The 19,874-nt window shown below is 36.8% G+C and overlaps 1 protein-coding gene across 5 annotated transcripts in view; it reads left to right on the top strand.

Annotated features, from left to right (window-relative positions):
- Positions 1-19,874, top strand: part of fbln2 (fibulin 2) — a 390,205-nt gene that overhangs the window by 37,013 nt on the left and 333,318 nt on the right. For all 5 annotated transcript variants that reach the window (XM_036559120.1, XM_036559123.1, XM_036559122.1 and 2 more), the window contains 4 exons: positions 4,495-4,609; positions 7,520-7,649; positions 10,474-10,663; positions 18,305-18,514. In XM_036559120.1, the coding sequence (XP_036415013.1) occupies positions 4,495-4,609; positions 7,520-7,649; positions 10,474-10,663; positions 18,305-18,514 (645 nt within the window). The remainder of the gene's footprint in view (positions 1-4,494; positions 4,610-7,519; positions 7,650-10,473; positions 10,664-18,304; positions 18,515-19,874) is intronic.

Below are 19,874 nucleotides of genomic sequence, written 5' to 3'. Positions count from 1 at the left end.
TCAGAGTTTCCATGCTTTGATACTTATACACACTGCAGTTCACACTTCTAAACAGTAATTATGCTTAATCACATAAAATTCATTTAGCCGATTTACAGCATGTCAGCTGCTCGCAAAAGCCAAGTTCTTGAATTTTTTATTGATAGGCTTTTCCACGCTTCTTTCCAGCGAGTTGATTTTGTCACAGTAATTAGATTCAATGCCTATCGCTCGCACAGAGAGATGAATTATTCAAATTGATATGAGAATGGATGTGAGCTATTACTGAATTCTTGTTGCTTTTTTTATGCGGATGTCTCTCAGTCTGTTAAAAAGATCACAGTTTAGAGGGTGGGGACTCAGACTCGAAATTAAAACCAATTCAGTTTCTTTAGCTTATTATAGTTCAGGCAGCTTAAGGCATCACAGCAATACTATTAACGTCATTAAGTATTCAGTGGAAAATTGTGACTGATGACGCACGATCCACAACACACTCTTAAATCTCATGCTTTTCACTTTCACTTACTTTTTCTGACATCTTTATTCCAAAGTGGCTTCTCATACTGCATACACTGTCCACTTTATTAGAAACTCCTGCTTACAACTTGCTCTCACTGGCGATTTTTTAGAAAGCCCTAACTTCTACTTCTACTCACCGGCCACTTTATTAGAAAGCTCTACCTTCTACGTCCATTTATTGGCCACTTTATGAGATCCATCTACCTTATAGGTCCACTATATAGGCGTACAATTACTGGCTGTAGTCATCTGTTGTCATGCACAGTTTGTCAACTGCCTTCTACAACATTCTCTTGGTCAGTTTCTGACCACAGGATCACAGTTGATCAAATACACTGTTAAAAATTATGTTAATTTATGGCAGAAATCCTGCAGTAAGCTAGTGTATTTCTTAAATACAGCTGATTGCTGTGAAGAACGATGCATTATTGAAGATGCATGTCCAGGTTCTTTTCAAAGATTTTTTACAGGAATTAGCCATTTTTTGCAAAGCTTATTGGAAAACTGGTACATTATGCAGATTCGAGCAGGCCGTCTTCCTGTTTCAGTACCAGTTTTACCACACTCATGTCCACTTGGCCTCACCAATGTCATCTTCATGGCTGTTTTATTACTTTATTAGCTCAAGTAAAGTGTAACAGATGAGCCTTTGTAAGGGCGAGGGATCGAGTTAACACAAGTGCAGTTAGCTGCAGAACTTTACCCAGAAATCATTGCAATCTGGCTTGTTTCCCTTTTTAAACCCAAAATATGGTGGACAAAGACATTTAGAAGCCATAGCAGTAAGCTACTTTGTGATGCTTAATATTTCAAAAGCATAATTCATTTTGCTTTAGGTTGCAAACTACTCCATCTCTTATAGATGACCACTGATACAACTTCATCACTTTCCTCTGCTAGCTTAATAGTTAGCATGCTTAAGGCTACATAGTTAACAAAAGAAAAATAAGGGCACCACACCAGTTTTAGCCATACAAAGCAATTATTTACAAAAGTTATATATGTTATATTCACACGTCACAACATTTTACATTGCAAGGTTTGCATGGTTAGCCTGTTAGCACATGGGGAGTGTGTTCCTTTTGAAAAATCCTCTCCTCAAAATACACATCAAGAGGGTGTTTTGTGTTTCAGTTAACTAGTAGTGCTTTGTTACTGCCAGCTTTGGGATCTAAAAGGCAAGCATAATTGCATGTAACTGCTATAATATTTTCTGAATAAGGTGTGCTTGGTCAACTGTTTAATATTGTTGTAATTTCTATCATGATCATAGTTTTGTATTTAAATAGCTATATTTAACTAAAATAAAACAATATGTAATATTTATTTACTACTGTACAATATAATTAAAATATGACCTTGAAAATAGGAATTACAGTTACTGTTATGCTATAATTCAATCTTTTTGTTAGAGACTGCTCTTGGTTTAGCTTGGTGTTTCTCAACTTGTTCCTCTGGGCTTACTCAAATAATTCTAAAATAAATAAAATAAGTTTTTGCTGTCATTTTTCCTATTTGCCATTTTACAGATACATTTTTTGCTTCTGAAATTGCTCTTTTCCTCCAAAAACCTCAGATTTTTGATACATTTTCAGAGGGGGGTGGGTCTTAGAAGAGGATGGTCTCCAGCACTCTCTATTGATAAACTGAGTCTTCTGACACATAATCACTCAGCATGAACCACCCCCAACATGGTGGAACACGTCGTACTGTGAGTGCAGCATTGCACTGGCATGTCTGACACTATGACCAATGTTGTTCATATTCCTTGTAAATTATTAATGTTACACATGTTTAGGGTCCTCTGTAACCCTGTGTAAAATATATAACTATTATTTTGGACATTGAAGAATCTTTTTGTTGGTTGGTGAATAAAGCTGCACCACCTTTTGGATTTGCGGCTACTAGCGCTAACTAGCCTAGCAGTGTCATCTTGGCCCAACTAGGTTAACCATGCTGGTAATGGAACTAAATTGCTTAAATATCTAACGTTAATTCAGTGTAATGTGAAGACATTTGGAGCAGCAGCATTCTGTAAACTAGCATGCTGAAACAGAAAGCCAGTTACAGTGACTGACATGGAAGTATTCTGTCATTAGAAACAAGAAAAACTGACATAACAGCCTTCACAACTCCCAGAATGTAACTGCCAACCATGACAGGTTGACTTTATTTTTGTAGTTATTAAACATGACCATCTTTCAACTTTCTCATGGCAGTAGTAACTAGCTGGCATGTGTGCATCAGTGATATTTTCCACTCTTTACTGGGTTTATGCTAGAGCTATGCTAATATTACTTCCTTTGACCCACAGCACTGCAGATTTAATGATTTCCTGCTCCAAAGATGTGGATTTAGTCCATATTGTGGGGGCCTGTGTTGTAATGTCATGCAACAGAAGTTCTCAAATCTTTCTACTTAAAGAGCTATCTGTTTATTGCTACAAAGCCTGATGGCCCACAGAGAAAAATGTGAAAATTATGACCTGAATAACAACTTTAAAATCAGATTTTACATTTGAGGAGAAAGGTATTTTTTCAGAGTGATGATAGAATGAAAGCGGAAAAAAGGATTGAAATTTGTGTGTAGTTGTAGACAAAAGAATAAAAACTACTGCTACAACTACTACTAATAAAAATAAAGTATAATTAAAAAAAGAAATTATTTTTTATAATAAAAGCAATATTAACATAGCAACCAGTCTTACTTCAACTACTCATTCTAATTTTTAGAAGCAAATAAAATTAAAGTTTTCTATAAAATTAAGTATCTTCTGTCCCTTCTTGACGGCAGAGGTAGTCTTTGTGCTAGGCAGCTGCCTAGGTCCCCCATCAACCCAATTAAAATAAAATTAGATGTGTATATTATATATTGGTATTGAAATTATTATGTATTGGTGTTGAAAAACCTGTATCGGTATATATACATTTTTAAAACTGCTGCTGTTAGCGATTCTAGGGATTATTTTTAATAATGTCAAAGAAGCCCACCTTCTGGTCGTAGTTACTTAAAATGAGTTTTTTTTTAATGAGAATATTATACACATCCACTATATTTAAAATGATTTCACTTGCTAAGATATAGTTTTGCAGTGTATGTGCATCCAGGGGGCCCCATTTCTGTCTTTGCCTAGGACCCACTAGCGGGGAATCACTAAATCCGCCCCTGATGTTAGGCTGAATAAAATACATGTTCATCATTTTTCTGCATTTTTTCTGTTGGCGTACATTGTCTGGTGAAATGTTCAGCACAGTGATCTACAACATGTAACACTGAATGTAAAATATCAGCAGATTAGACTAACATAAGCTTGTTTTATCCCAGACATTAAGTGAAATAGTAACAAATTAAGGGGAATGTTTCTGCAACCCATTTTTTATACCAGTCACCCTGAGTGGACAAGTGAAAGGTCAAGGAAGGAAAAAAATAGACAAAACTACTTCATGCTTGTTGATGCAGGTGATGTGTTTATATTGTTTACCGCTTAAAAATATGTTTCTTTATTACTTTTAAGGATTTTCAATGATTATGAAACAAAGTTCCATCACCAGCCCTCTAAGGACCACTGGCTCCTCCCTAGCACAGGCTGTGGGATCACTGGAGGATGCTTGAGAAACCCTGTCATATAGCATTTGTATGAAAACGTGCGTCAAACGGTAACTTCATGGGAGAAGAGACAATATTATCCAGCAGCTTGATTTTGTCACAGTCATTAGACTCCCCATGACTCACAGAGAGATTACTTATTCAGACTGACAAGAGAATGCATGCGACACATGCAAATATCTGGTCCTGTGGTGGTCCTTTTACATTGGCAAATGAAATAAAGCAACAGATGGGCTACAAACATGCACAGGGCCTCTATGTAGTAGGTGTTTCTAAAATGGGCAATGGGTGTAGCTACAAGTTTGTAGTACCTAATGAACTACAAACTCAGTGCATATGACTTCTGTATGGTTTTGTTTAACTGAGTTATGTGTGTGTTTTTGACAGAAGCGTTAGATCCAGCCCTGTTGGAGAGATGTTGTGAGTCTGGGCAGAAATGGGCCTCTGAACACCAGCACTGCAACCACCTCCCTACTCTGACACACCACAACTCTGTCTGTGGGTAAGGCTCACTTACACTATCAGATTCTTGTTTGCATATTATTTCTGTTATAAGAAAAGTCACTCAACTTTTTAATGGGGGTTTGATTTTTGTTTACCTATTAAAAACAGCAGGGATGTGAGTAAGGTGTTTTCAGAAGTGGGGGGGGGAGGGGGTCATAATGTGCTATAATGTGGAGAGATACAGTATACATATATAACTGCCATGTCAAACCACTGATGCACAACTTGCTCACTCTGTTCTCTCTCATTCTGGATGAACGTTTTGCAAATGAGCTGGGCAGCGACCAATCAAATTGTTGATATATTGCACAGTCACCGATTGCATCACCCATAGTCTAGCTACATGGTGAGATTCAATACTTAAATGCACATCAGACAAGTGGCCACCAGTTTGGGAAGTGGTTTGGCTTGCTGTACTGGAAATACAGTATTCACTTAAACAGTAAATAGCTACTGCAGATTTTGAAAATATACACAATAAAATAATAGAACACAACATAAAACATGCATAAATTTTGGAACAAAGTGCAGGAAAATAATAGTAAATTGTTTAGTGAAAATGCTTTTAACTTTTTGTCAAGAACCAAAGTTTCCTTGTCAGTAGATGTTGTTGATATTAGAAAAAAATGATGTATAAAAAGGTTATTGTCTTATTGTCACAGTAATTCTGATGGAGCATTTTATGAATCTGGCCCGTTTTCTTTTATTTAATTTTATTTTAGTTCAGTTCTTATATATATATTTTATTACTTTTAGCAGTTGCAGTTAAACAATCTTGAAAACAAAACACCTGAGCTGCTAGGGAACCCCCACAAGTAGTTATGAGAAGATCTAAACAGCTGCTTTAACTTATAGTGCCAGTAGTGGTGTGAACTTTATTAACAGCACAGTGGAAAAAAAAAGAAAAATAACTGATTTGTTGTTTTGTTACATCTGATCAAAAAATCTTGATGCTCGCCACATCTTTTCTAAACATCCACTTCATTTTTTCTTTCAATCACTGCTGAGCAACCATTTAACTATCTGCCATTACCTCAGTCAAGCTTTAAGTTTTTTTAGTAGTGAGTTACTGTTTGAATGTACAGTGAACTTGAGTTCCAGATATTGAAAAGATGTGTATCTGTAAAAGCGAAATCTGAAACTTCGACAGAGTTAGATGATGCCCATATCCAAAGTCAGATAGAACGTCAGTCACCTGAGTTAAAGAAAAAAGTTGCTTTTTCATTGTCAGTGGTGATCTGCATCTTATAAGGTAAGATATAACTGAAATAAAAGTTCCATGCCCGGCAGTATGCTTTAGCTAGGATGCTTGCGGGGTTGGTTTTGCTTTTTTCCATCTTTATGTACATTTCAGCTGTCTGAATTTAATATGTTGTCTTTATTGGGGTAAGAGTAAAGAGTGGAAGCATGCTTTATATGGAAACGTTGCATTGGTTGTTCGGTTCACATTAACCTGTTTTCTTATTAGTGCATTCATAATCTTGCTGTTTTGTCCATTGTTTTGTCTTCATTTGAAAAAAATATATATTTAGCTGTGATGTGCCCAACACTGTGGTTAGTATGCTGCCATCATGGTACACAGAAGGCCTTGTGTAACCTGCTATGATATTGTAAAACAATATCTGGGAGAGGCCCATCAAATATTTGTGCCTAGTGGCCAATAACTTGCTGATCCAGGCCTAATGACATATGACACTAATAGAAATTTCTGATATTTTATATTTCTTTAATGTTGTTTTTCTTTCTTCTATAAAGTTGCCTTTTGAAGATTTTCTCACAAAACATTTCTTACATTCATTAGGGCTTAAAAATATGGAGGATTAAATTGCTGCATATTGTGAATATTGTGATTGTCTTATTGATACACATTGTTTCACATTAAAAGCCATGTAGTAAAAGGGCCCATATAATTGAAGTACAATCTGCATATGCAAACTAAACTGTACAAACAGCTCGCTTTAAATTCACCTTTTTGTGACGTAACAAAAAATAACTCGCTAACACGTTGTAACCCTGTATATTCAAAATGGTAACTTACAGGATAAAGAAAAGACTTTCTTAACTTTGAATAAAGATTAATGGAACAAGATATTTTCCAGGTAATTTTGGAGCATTGCTATTGGTCCGTTCATCGTGAAATTTTAACACTATGTAAAGGGCAGATTTCTGAACTTCTGTAGCAAAATAAAAATGACAAGAAATACAAGGTTATGTTCAGACAGCAATGATTTAGTTGCTTGCTCAGACTATGGTATATTAGCCCCACCCATTTACATCAAAGTTTTAAGGAGAGTCTCAGCCTGTTTTTGAATCACAATACAGGCAACCAGTCAAGGAGAAGGTCATTTATATATATCAGACTCAAAGGCACAGTAACAAAAACAGCCTGTTTAATTTTAAGGGAAAAAAGATATTGTGAAATGGTCATGGCAAAATTATTATAGCTGTTTTGTGCATAAAAGCAGCACACAAACAGTATAAACGGACATCAAGGGAAAAAAGATATATGGCCCCCTTGAAGATTGGTCTGTGCTTTTTAACCAAAGTAATTTACTTTTCTTGGCTAATATGAATACCTTGAGTCATCAAAGCCCATAGGAACACTATTCAAAAAACTGGAGGACGGGTTGCCCAGAGCACACAGTGAAAAAACTGTGATTGGTTTGGTGAGGGTTCGTTTGCATATTGCATATTGTCGACATAAGAACCGCGAAGGCCAAGATTGATGATTAACAAATGATATTTTGTGCAAAATTAACATTAATTAATGATCCATATTCATTTCCTTTTCGTAGTTTCCCTGTTAACAGCAGGTTTCCAGGTACAGTATACGGAATGTTCTGTAGTATGCTATAGTACGCTAATGGAATATTGCTAATTAGCGGCTCAATGTGTGTGTGTCTGTTAGAGCGGTTCAGGAGCAGTGCTGCGCTGGCACTCTGAGAGAGAGCAGATGTTTAACTGGCATGAATGCAGCCAAAGCTGGAGAAGTGTGTGAAGAAAGCAACAGCTCCCTTTGTGGAGAGGATACCCAAAAGGCAAGATACACACACACACACTCACACACACACACACACACACTCACACACACACACACACACACACACAGACACACACTCACTCACACACACACACACACACACACACACACACACACACACACACATAAGTATTTGCTATTATACAACATTAAACATAGGATCAAATACCGTAAAAATCCTACATGTCTAATATATATATTAGCTGTTGGAAAACAAAACCTAGTATCTCAATAATGGTAACTTTACAGGAGCTGAAAAAACATTCTTAACTTTTTGTGGAAATTAATGTAGATTTCTACAAGTAATTTTACACTATTTCTGTTGATTTGCTCATCATGAACTTTTCACACAATATAAAAGATAACTTGTGTAATAATGTGTAATAATAACTATACATTTATGTAAATACCAATATATACATTATATATGTATTGTATATATTGGTATATACATTATATCCAATACAATATAAAAGTCAGCAACCACCATTAATTTATTTAATTTTCAGCTTTTAATTACAGCTTTTAAGATTAAGTTACTTTTTATGTATATATTTGTGAAGAGATCAGATATAAGATAAAATCAAAGAAAAATAAGTGAAAAACAGGAATTTTCAGATGTAGAGTTCAAAAAATGATTAATAGAAAATGACTCCTAACAGCTGTACCAGCTGACCTGGTAGACCACCAAAACTGTCACCATCAGATAAACAGCACTTAAAGCTTAAAGAATTAAGAGACAATCAAGCACCTCTCTTGCCTCAAATCTGAAAATGTGTTCTTCTTTTTTCCTGAAGCTGAAAAATACCTTATTTATTTTTACTGAAATATCTCTGATTTTGAACAATTTGTAATAAGAATTTAATAAGCATGCTGTAGTTTAGCCTCCTATTTCAGTAGTTTTTTTTCCTTTTTTCTATTTTTATCTTGTAAACAACATACACATGCTGACACATACATATTTTTACATATACTCAGACAAATTTTATATGTAATAGTTTGTGACCTCAAGCCACTTTGTTCAACTGCTTGCTTCTCATTCATCATAACTTAACTTTTGTCATTTGCTCAAATTCAGTAGTTTGTTTTCATTTTCTTTAAAGTAAGCGAATCAAAAGCTAGAAGGTCAATAAATAAAAGTTACAGTTGGTTTGGATTACGTTTGTTAGCGGATTCCCAAGTTCCAGGATAAATAATCAGTTTTCAACTGACAGCATGATTTCATAGTTCCTCATGAAAACTGGCACAGAATGAAGGCACATGTGGATTTGTTTCATTTTATGGAACGGTGCACGTTTGCACAAAGTTTTCAATGGACTGGAATAAAAACCAAAGCTAAGCTTGTGCATTGGGTATACTCTGAAGTTGTAAACAGCTCAGTGCTGAAATATAATGTTATTCTTTGAGCATTGAGCATAATAAAAATACAGTTTTCAGAGGGAAACATATTGGACTGACCTTCGTCAGTACTTCTATAGGGAATAGCGTAATAGCAATGTGTGCGATGGAGGATAGACCAAGGCCATTTCTAATGAAACACTGGACGGATGAGTACTATATGCTCTAGTGGTTTACTGAATAGGTGAACGCTGCCTCATACTGCCAGTGCAATAACCTCACTCCCCTCTCCACACACACACTCTCCAATCCTCAATATAGAGCTTCCCATGGGTCGGCCTATAGAGCACAACACTGCTTTTGTGGTCATAATAGCAAATCTGTTCTTCATGGTGACCTGTCTGCTCGTTGAACCTTTTCTAAACCCATCTAAATAAAGCAACGTAATGCCACTGTAATGGTTTGTCATGCTCCAAGGCACTTTTCACTCCTCTTTCTTTCTCATCCAGGCATTGTGTATGTTGTTTGGGATAGGGCGTGACACCCTGCCCATCAAAAGTCTGGAAACACCTTGCCTTTTTTTTGGAATGTACATTTACTTCTGGTTACATTTCAATTTAAATGCTCTCTTAATTGAAATAAAAGAGTTTGCTGTCTGCCAGGAAACATGTTAAAGTTTCATCTGTTCACTCTCCAGTCCATCCAGTCCATATATGGATAATAAGCAAAAGCATCCCATAATAAGTGCATCAATATTTTTTAGTATGAGGATGCAAACTGTAGGTAACAAGGTTCTTTAAAAAAGACTAAACATATTTATTCGTGGTAGCTAGCTAGCTGTAGAAGGTGTGCCAGATTTGTTGTCTAACTTATAATGTTTATTTTAGTGCTGTTAATGTAATTAAACAAATACATGGTTACTGTATTTAAGTGCATATGCTTCTATTCTAAAAACAAATAGTGATTATACTGGCAAAAACATGCTTATAGCTAAGATAACTGATTATATTAACAATGTGCTTCGGCATCTAAGACTTTTGTATGGTAATGCATATTGATTATTTTTACACTTTTGGTCCTTATGGAGAAGCAGAAAGAGCTTTTTGGATACAATAACAATTTGTTAAATAAATTCAAGATTAATGCAAAGTGTTACGATATTATGTGCATATAATACCTAAATTTCCTGGCTGAAAACAGTTCCCAGTGAACTGCTTCATGTAAAAGCTAATGTTAATGAAGTTAATAAAGAAGCCAGTTACATATAATTTTTTTTCAAGGTGAAGTGTTTTTGCGTATTAAATAATTCAGTTGAATAGTCAGTGCATTTCTATCATAACATTAACTTAACATTAAGATATAGTTTTAGTAGTAAAAGCAAATATATATATATATATATATATATATATATGTTGAAATGTAACTTACGCCACTGAAAATCATTGTAAAATGCTAGCTGTCATTATATTGTATGTTTTTGGCAGGAGTGCTGCAGCTGCTGTGCTTTGGGCCTACGTCTGCGGCAAGAGGGAAAAGGCTGTAATGTTCATCAGCACCTGATCTATCCCTGTGGACACATCTTCCTCACCTGCTGCGAGGAAGAAGAGGAGGGGCTTAGCACACCTGTGCTCAGGAGGAGGGAAAAGCCCAAACCCACTTTGCTGCCCAAGAGAGGTGTGAGAACACACACACACACACTCACAAACACCTATAGTGATGCACATCATTAGGTCTTTATATTGCATTTTTTGCAGTAGTCTACATTAACTGAAGGCTATCTTCCTTTAATTCATAATGCATCTCATTCATTATGGCCATTTTAAAACAGATCCCTGAAAAAAATGATGAAATGATATATGAGCACCTAAACAAAACACTAGATAAAAGCTGTGCTTTTTAATGCCCCAAGCTAACACGCTAGCCCCAAACTAATGTTAGCCCAGAGCTAAAGCACTAGCCACAAGCTAACACACCAGCTGCAGTACAACAATACAGCACGATGTAGCACAATATGCTACAGTATGACACACTATAACATGCTACAGTATGATACAACATGATGCAATCAGAGACATTTTTACTGGTTGGAAAAGGAGACATTTTTACTGGTTGGAAAATGAATGGGATAGCTCATAGTGGTCAGCATGGTAGCTGTTTAAGAAGAAAGTCCTGCCCTTCAAAGGAAAAGAATCAATGACCTTCGTGGTAAAGGTGTAAGTGGGAAAAGCCCCATTTGTTGTGTGTAATAGCTAGAACACCTCGAAAAAAAAATTGTATGTTATTTGAGCCAAAGTATTTATCCTATTCTGTCAGATTTTACCAGTGATTTCAAATATATTTTTTGAAACATTAACGTGGTTATCAGTTCCAGGTTTTTAGGTCTCTCCTCATTCAAAGAGACAGGATTCTGGTCTGGTATGAGTGGAAATGGCAACCATGGCCGCAGAGTGAACAGACTTGTCTGTAAGGACTTTGATGCAATACAATATGCTACAGTGCAGTGCAGTGCAAGTCACTACAGTATAGTACAATACAGTATGATACAATACAATAACATTATAGTATGATACAGTGCAATACTATACAATAATGCTACAGAATGATACAGCACAATACTACACAATAATGCTATAGTATAATACAGTACAACACTATACAATATGCTACAGTATGACACTGTACAATACAATACATGCTGTTATTTCACCATAACATTACAGGTTTTTCATAAACGCTGTATCACTTCGCTATGATGCCGTTGCTAAGCAATGAGTTTGACAACTGTAGGAGATGCTCAAGCCATTTGAACGTTTTTATTTCTTACTTTGCGCACAAACAGAAAATAGATCATTTTAAGATGACATTTGACCAACAGCCGATTTGGTCAGACTCTGAAGATGAGACTACACTAAATTCCGAAACTGTCATTACCACTGAGCAAGCTTTTCAGTCGGCAGCTGTAACAGAAGAACACCTAAACAACAAATCGGACTCAGTCATGCAACTGCCGCCATAAAAAACAAAAAAGCTTGTTCAGTGGTAATGACAGTTTCGTGATTAGTGTAAGGAGCTGGAGAACAAACTGCTGGCTGTGCAGCAAGTGAGTGGAGCACGTTACTCTGACGTAGCAACGAGCTGCTTGTTAAGGAACTATAATTTGGCGGAAGGAACTGCTAACATTAAAACATTAAATGCCACATTCACGGCCCAGCATATTTATTTTTTACTTTATTTATTAAACTGTTGTATGTATCTGTTGCTTAAGTATAATACAGTACAATACAATAATGCTACAGTATGGTACAGTACAATACAATACTATATGCTCCAGTATGATACAATATAGTACAATACAATGTCACTGTATGCCACAGTATGATACAAACGCTACAGTATAATACAGTCCAATACAATAATGCTGCAGTATGATACAGTACAATGAAATACTATATGCTACAGTATGATACAATATAGTGCAATACAATGTCACAGTATGATACAGTAGAATACAATAATGCTACAGTATAATACAGTACAATACAATAATGCTTCAATATACAGTACAGTACAATACTATTTGCTACAGTATGATACAGTACAATTCAATATGATACTGCATGATACACTACAATACAGTACAATATGTTACAATATGAAACAATATAATATAACACAATATGCTACAGTTCGATACAGTGCAGTACAACGCTACAGTATGATACAGTACAATACAATTCAATATGATACTGCTACAATACAGTACAATAATGTACAATACAGTATGCTACAGCATGAGATACTATAATGCAGCACAATATGCTACAGTTTGATAAAGTACAATACAGTACCGTAGAGTACAAGAGTACTTTCATATGGGGCGAGTCATTTTTTGCATCTGCCGCACACACACACATACACACACAAACTGCATTACATCCTGATCTGCTACATTGTCTAAGAGGGGTGTAAGAACGCGCACACTGCATGTGCTGCCTGGCAACATTTTCTGACCTTTAATAATTACGTGCTGTGAATTTGATATCAAAGCTTTTGCAAGGCATATGAATTATGAAATATTAATTATTTTGAATGACATTGCCAGCCCATAGAGAGGTTTAGCATAAAGATGCAACACATTTAATTTTTTTATTTTATTCACAAAATAAATGAATACATTATTCAAGCCGTGCTGGTGTCTTTTGCTTGCCTTAGAGTTTATTTTTGCATATCAGAACCTTCATTTTCCTTGCATTTGTTTTCAGTAGAGCAGATTTACTTTACATTTTTGAATCAGGGTCATATTTGGAAGCCCCATTGCTTTCACAAATTCATGTGACGGAGGAGTTGAATTGATGGATGGCGGAAAGACAGGTCAGAGCTGTTTGGTCAGATGTCATGTTACTGTTCAAAACAGTGCTTTAAGATGGCAGCAGGCCGGGCTGAATCAGCAGCAGATGGCACAGCAGCCCGCCCGCTCCCATGCCAAGAAACTTTCCCCATGCCTCTCCGTCTGCAGCCAGCTAATTCCGGTGACATTTTGCAGGATTTGCATGAATGCATTGTTCTTCTGTTTGGGCAGATGGATTTTTCCCAGCCATGCTGAAGGGGACCTGTGTATTCTGGTCAGTATGTGTATACTGCCTATCAAAAGTTTTATTGACACATAGCCTTTAAAAAAATGATTATTTTTCAATTAAGACAGAAAAAAAACTCTGCAAACCTTCCAATGACACCTTTTCAACCTCTCTCAACTTCTTTTTATTATTGTGTGTGAAGCAATGTGCACTGTGACTGCAAAGTGTTCCTCTAGGCTTTTTAAAATAGTTTTTAACTAGGAAATTAAATTATTTTCCATTATTCCTGCTAATATTAGTTGTTGAGATGTAAATAAAGTCATTCAGAAGGGTTTGATGTAAAATGGTGCATTGAAGAAGAACTTGTCATGTCGAAATTTCTTTACAGTGGTGTTATAGGAACAGGGGTCATGATGTATACAGTGCAAATATAGTCATTTTATTTACTATTAAAAGCATATATTTTACTATGTAATGATAATTGATGATAATTGACAATAGTAAAATGGTGGCAAAAAATATTTGATAATAGTAAAATGGTTGCAAATTCAAAAAACTAAGCCACATTCTGCTCATGTTACAATAGCATGGCCGCGTAATCAGATAGTGTGATTACTAGATTGTTCTGCCTGGAGTCCAGATCTGTCTTCCATTTAAAACCATATGTCCTATTAAGCTCAAAATAAGATAACAAAGGCCATATATGATCACATAGCTGAAGGCTTGTATAATGGAAGAATGGTAAAAAATTCTGCTTTCAAAACTGGTATTTTCTGTCCTCAAACAAGTATTAAGTAAGTATGTTCTTTAGTTTTCAAACTTTTTGAACAGCCTGGTGTCCCTAAATCTTGATGGGTGGTGCAAATGCTGGAGTTACGATATAAGCTTGAGCAACAGCTTTTGTCAGGTGAAGCATTTTGGAGTTTGTTTTGACTGACGTTTGCTGTCCAAGGCGCTGTATGGCCTCGACCCTGTCTTTCAGTGTTCCAGATCGAGTTACAGACTGTGACCGTTCCACCTGACTGATAGCCCATCTGCACGGCCACCAGCACAGTACAGAAGTCTCAGTATTTAAAAGGACTACATACCCCCCTCTGTCCAATAAAATGTCTTATTTGAGTTAGTATCTGTGCCAGAATTAAAAAAATATATATGTTCGTGGTGTCATGACAGTGAGTGCTGCATTCCTCGCTGAATCTTGGGTGTTTCTTTGTTAGGAGATGTAGTTTAGTGAGATTATTGTGGCAAGGTAATTTTGTATGGAAGTGTGGGAGGAGTTTGGAGTGTCCCTGCAGAATTTGTCTTTTCCTTTAAAATTTTAGCCAAAATTTCCTTCCCATGGAGGCAGACTTCTGATAGAATAGTTAGTAGCGTAATAGTCATAATTGCATCTTATGGGGGTATTCCACATATTTCTTTTTACATTTCTTGTATAATCCAATCATTCAAAGTTATTCAGAGTGTTTTGATGTAAAATGCTCCATTCTAGAGCTTTATACTAAACTCAAATCTTAAATTTCTTTACAGTGGTGGTGATAGGAGCCCAGTGTTGTGAGGTCCACGACACAAATATAGGCATTTTATTTGCTACCCAAAATAATCAGTGAACCTACACATGTTGTGTAGTTGGAAATGCCAAAATATCTGAAAAAAAGGTTTCTTTGGAGACTCTTTTGCCTTCCAACACCCTTTATGAACCTCTCTGCCTTTAAAGTGATAAAAAGGCATGCTAAAATTTGAAAGCACAGACTCTAAAGCATAAATAAATAATAAACTTCATAGCATTTTTTTGACAATAATTGCGCATGGCCATTACCAATACACACCATACAAGACCATTGGTTATATACAAATATCAATAACACCAAGAGGTTTTATTTATAGCATTAATTAATTATTATCAGATAAATCACTAGTGTAAGTGCAACTAGGCATTCTTTTGAACTAAAAGAAAGCAAATGACAGCTTAGCTAGTTACTTGTAGTAACTAGCTAATTTTTTCACAAGATCTAAACATTTTCCTGCTCACTCTATCTCGCTGTCTTGACCAGAGCAATGTTCATGTAGCGGACAAATTCAAGCAACGTTTTTTTCTAAACATATTAATTAAAAACAACTGAATGTTTTTTGAAACAGTTGAAATGTATTTTGTTGAGTGCTCATTTCCTTATGTATGACCTATGTGTGGGAAACACTATTTTAAAGCAATGTGTCAGATATCAAGCAGTATATTTTAACGATTTTACATAATAGGTTGAAGTAGCTTTTAAAGGTATGAAATGCTTTGGATGCCTGGTTCTTATCACCAGCGAGTTTCACTAGAACAATTCATTTCACATTAAACCACTCTGAATGATTTTGTTTACATCTTTATTATGCAGAAATATTAAAAATATATATGGTTTATGCATCAAATGTTTCTTGATTAAAGTGAAAAGGCCTCTGTCAAGCAAAAAAAGTCTGCCAAATCTACTCTTTTGTTTTGTGGTGTTACAGACAGTGTGTGCCTTGCTAACAGTAAAGAGGGGAGCAAGACATCTACATTATATGGCCAGAAGTATGTGGACAACCCTCTTAATAACTGTGTTCAGGTGTTTCAGCCACACTTATTGCTAAACGGTGTATAAAATCAAGCACATAGCCATACAATCTCTATAGACAAGCACTGGAAGTAGAATGGGTCATACGGAAAAGCTCAGTTATTTTAATTGTGGTGCTGTCATAGGATGCCACCTTTACCACAAGTCAGTTACCACAAGAAATTTCTGCCCTGCTAGATCCAACCCTGTCAGCTGTATGTTGGTGTGAAGAGTTTGGTGTGAAGGAACGCCAGTGGCCTGCACAGAGTCAGGACCTCAGCCCCACTGAACACCTTTGGGATTAACTGGGATCGATTGCGAGCCATGCTTTACCGTCCAACATCATTGCACAGCCTCACAAATGAATTTTTGGCTAAATACGCATATTTCCAAAGACACTGTCTCTCTACAATCTTGTGGAAAAGATTTTGCTACATGAGCTTGCTGGATTTCATATTAATGCCAATAGTTTGGGAATGGGGTAGCCAGTGGGATGTCCTGGACGTTCATGTAGTTGTGATGGTCAAGTGTCCGCATACTTTTGGCCATATAGTATATAAAAAGGTAAACAGCACAGCAGAAACAAAACAGTAGCAGCAGCCACCGTGAAAAAAAGTAAATCATGCAGCCATAGATAATAGGCATGCAGCTTGCACTATGCTAATAGGTGGAATATTAGCTTCTATTACTTTTTAGCTACACTGCAGGCCCAGAGCTAGCTAAAGAAGAAAACTTTGGACACCAGTGATTTTGTCTGCTTTAGGGATGTGAAAACTGTGTAAATTTAACTGCTTGCCAAAGCAACAATGTGTTCATGCTGGTATTCATTGTTCATTGCCTTTTGCTATGGAACAAAAGTCATGATATTGGCCTGCAAAAATGGCTCCAAAGGCAAAAAGTGGAGGCGCCTTCTTCCTCAGTGTCTAACAGGAGAATATACAACACTACCTGCATTAGCATTTGCATGTTTCCTTAAGGGGTTAAGGTCTAGAAAAAGCGCTGAGAGGTAATTATTTCCATGAGGGATGCTTTCTCATCTCCCCTGCCTTCTTGCACTGAGCAAAAAGTGATTAATTATAGCGGAAATGTTTAATCCCTCTCACCACGTCGCATTTACATTCAGGTAATGATGGCTGTGAGGAATATTTACTTTAAACTGCCATGCAATGCAATGCGAGCCCCGGACTTGTTTATTATGCTTAGCCAGGCGCTAATTGCTAACTGCAGCGATCGAACAGGGAGCTGAGTAGAGCCATGCCAAATTGGCATGCGGCTTCAGACGGGTGTTCATTAGCACCGGCCGTGTTTCCATTAGGACCGCGTTAGTGCAGAGCGTGCTGTGATTGGCAGACAGGCAGGGAGGGGTGTGGCCTTAGCAGCTGGTGGAGACGGGGCTGCAGATGTTGAGTGGCGGGTTCAGCATAATGTGTGTCTGGCACATGTTAGAGTCATCATTAGCACAGCCTGGTTCTGTCTGATGGGTGGCAGTGCGTCCTTGAGAAAACGGTGAAAGCGCTCATTAGCGTGACTATTTTGAAGTTAATCTGGCAGGTGAGATGTCAGTGGATACATAAACAGGTCTATCCAACCATCAAGCCGTGAAAACCAGCAATTTTATGGCTTGAAAGGTTATTTTTAGGCAGTGTTTAAGTAAACAGTTTTGTTTTTTTTTGCCAGATTTTGAATGAGATGCTTTGCTTTCAGTTGTATTTTAAACTTTATTTCTTTTGGGTATGGTTATTAAGCTTAATTTTTTTATTAGTAATATTTTACAGTGTGAGACAATACACTTATGTGATTACTAAGCTTAGTTTAAGTGATGTTATTGATCAAATGTTAATATTTAAACCTATTTAAATTCTCCCAAATGAGAATATGTTTGGGTGGCTTTTTATTCATTTAAAGCCAAAGCAGGTAAGCATCTATTTTGACTTTTTAACAATGTGATTTGATAACCATTTCCATTTTCATCATGGACATACATGTGGCCCAGCTGCTCTGGAGGCAGATTACAATTAGTTAGATATAAATGGCTAGTTACTAAAGTTACTAAATGGATTGTTGATAACTCTTTGTTAATATAGAGTTAACGATTTATCTTACTCTTTTTCACTTTCTCTCTCTCTCTCTCTCTCTCTCTCTCTCTTTCTCCCTCCTTTCAGTGGCTGAGAGACAGTTTCCTAAGCAGCCTTTCTCTTTTGAGGATTCTGAGCATGCAGCTAATTCTGTGGAGAAACTGGAGGACGTGGATGAATGTCAGCGATATGAGGGTCAACTCTGCCATCACACTTGCATTAACACCCAGGGCTCATACAGGTGTGCCTGCCACCCAGGATACTTGCTGCTGCAGGACGGACACACGTGCACACTTGGTATGTGAGCATAGCCAGTATGAATCTGCAGATAACCTTGCTCAGAATTAGCCTTCTTCACTGGAAACCACACAAGGCCATTGGAATGGAAGGCACATGCTAAATCAGCCAAGACGTTTTTGGTGACCGAAGTTTGATTTTTCTGCCAAACTGTTCCTTTTATAGTTTTAGTTTCTCTCAGATTTTATGTCGTAGCTGGCAGCATACATCACACAACAAAAAGCTAAACAAAATCTGACTACTGCTGAACACTCTGTCCTAAGTATACTTGGCGTATGTCCTTCTGGCACTCTGCACTACTAGACCCACTGGTCTGCCCCTACAATTATTCCCACTAAGCTAGTCCATGTAGCTTATGACTTTTGTCTCTGTCATTAAGTGAGGAACCCAGTGTTACAATGATGCGTTCATGGGAGTATGTTAGCTAAACACAACAGGCTAAACAGCTAGCTAGCTTGTTAGTTTACTGTTATCACTCCATGATCACTCTATGAAATAAGGTAATAACTAACCCTTTAAAGCTGTTGTAAAAAAGTGTCTATTTCTGCTGTTTAATCTGCTCTTCTCTGTATATCACATGATGTCTAGTGTAGCACACTGATGTTTGAAGAATGTGATCTGTCAAAGCCAAACATTTGGAGATTTTTATTTAGCTTGTGTCACAAACCACCTTTTTGAGCAAGAAAACAAATGAAAAGAAATAGAAAGAAAAGTCACATGTCAGGCTTTATTAGCACTTATTATTTAACAATAATAAGTGCTAATAAGCTTGCATGCTCACTTGGAGAAAAACACAGTACCTTCGACAAAAAAAAGCATTGTCCCAACGTCCCAAAGCACTGAGTGATAGAAACAAAGTAGCAAACAGAAAACTTTGGGTGTACATGCTGAACTTGATTAAATGATATTACTTTTGTCAACAGACATGTGCATGTAACATAGTTCATCTGGCAGCATATTTAAAGGAGCAGCTTTCTTTGTTTGGTCCAGCACCAGGTTTGTTGGATTTATAGGGTTAAAATAAGGTACTAAATAAGCTGTCATCACATGAGAGGCTATCACTGCAGTAGCTAAACTGTACCTCATAACATGGGCATCTAGGGTGGACCACTGCACTCACCACACCAGCACACAGTGCATCATCCAAACTGCACCAATTTGCTTTGAAACATCATTTTTGTCTGAATTATACTGCCTGCTTAAATCACACTGTGTCTAGCTGATAGCAGCCTGGCTCCACAGGTGACTGGGAGTTCATTCTCAGTTTCTGTCATTTCGCCTTTCAAATGGCGTATCAGCGACACTTCCTTTGAGTTAGAATAGGGTCTCCCTCATTCATACACATGCCCAAAGGAAGGCT

The sequence above is a fragment of the Colossoma macropomum genome, unplaced genomic scaffold, assembly GCF_904425465.1.
Source record: "Colossoma macropomum unplaced genomic scaffold, Colossoma_macropomum, whole genome shotgun sequence".
NCBI lineage: Eukaryota > Metazoa > Chordata > Actinopteri > Characiformes > Serrasalmidae > Colossoma > Colossoma macropomum.
This window is presented reverse-complemented; position numbering and strand designations above follow the sequence as displayed.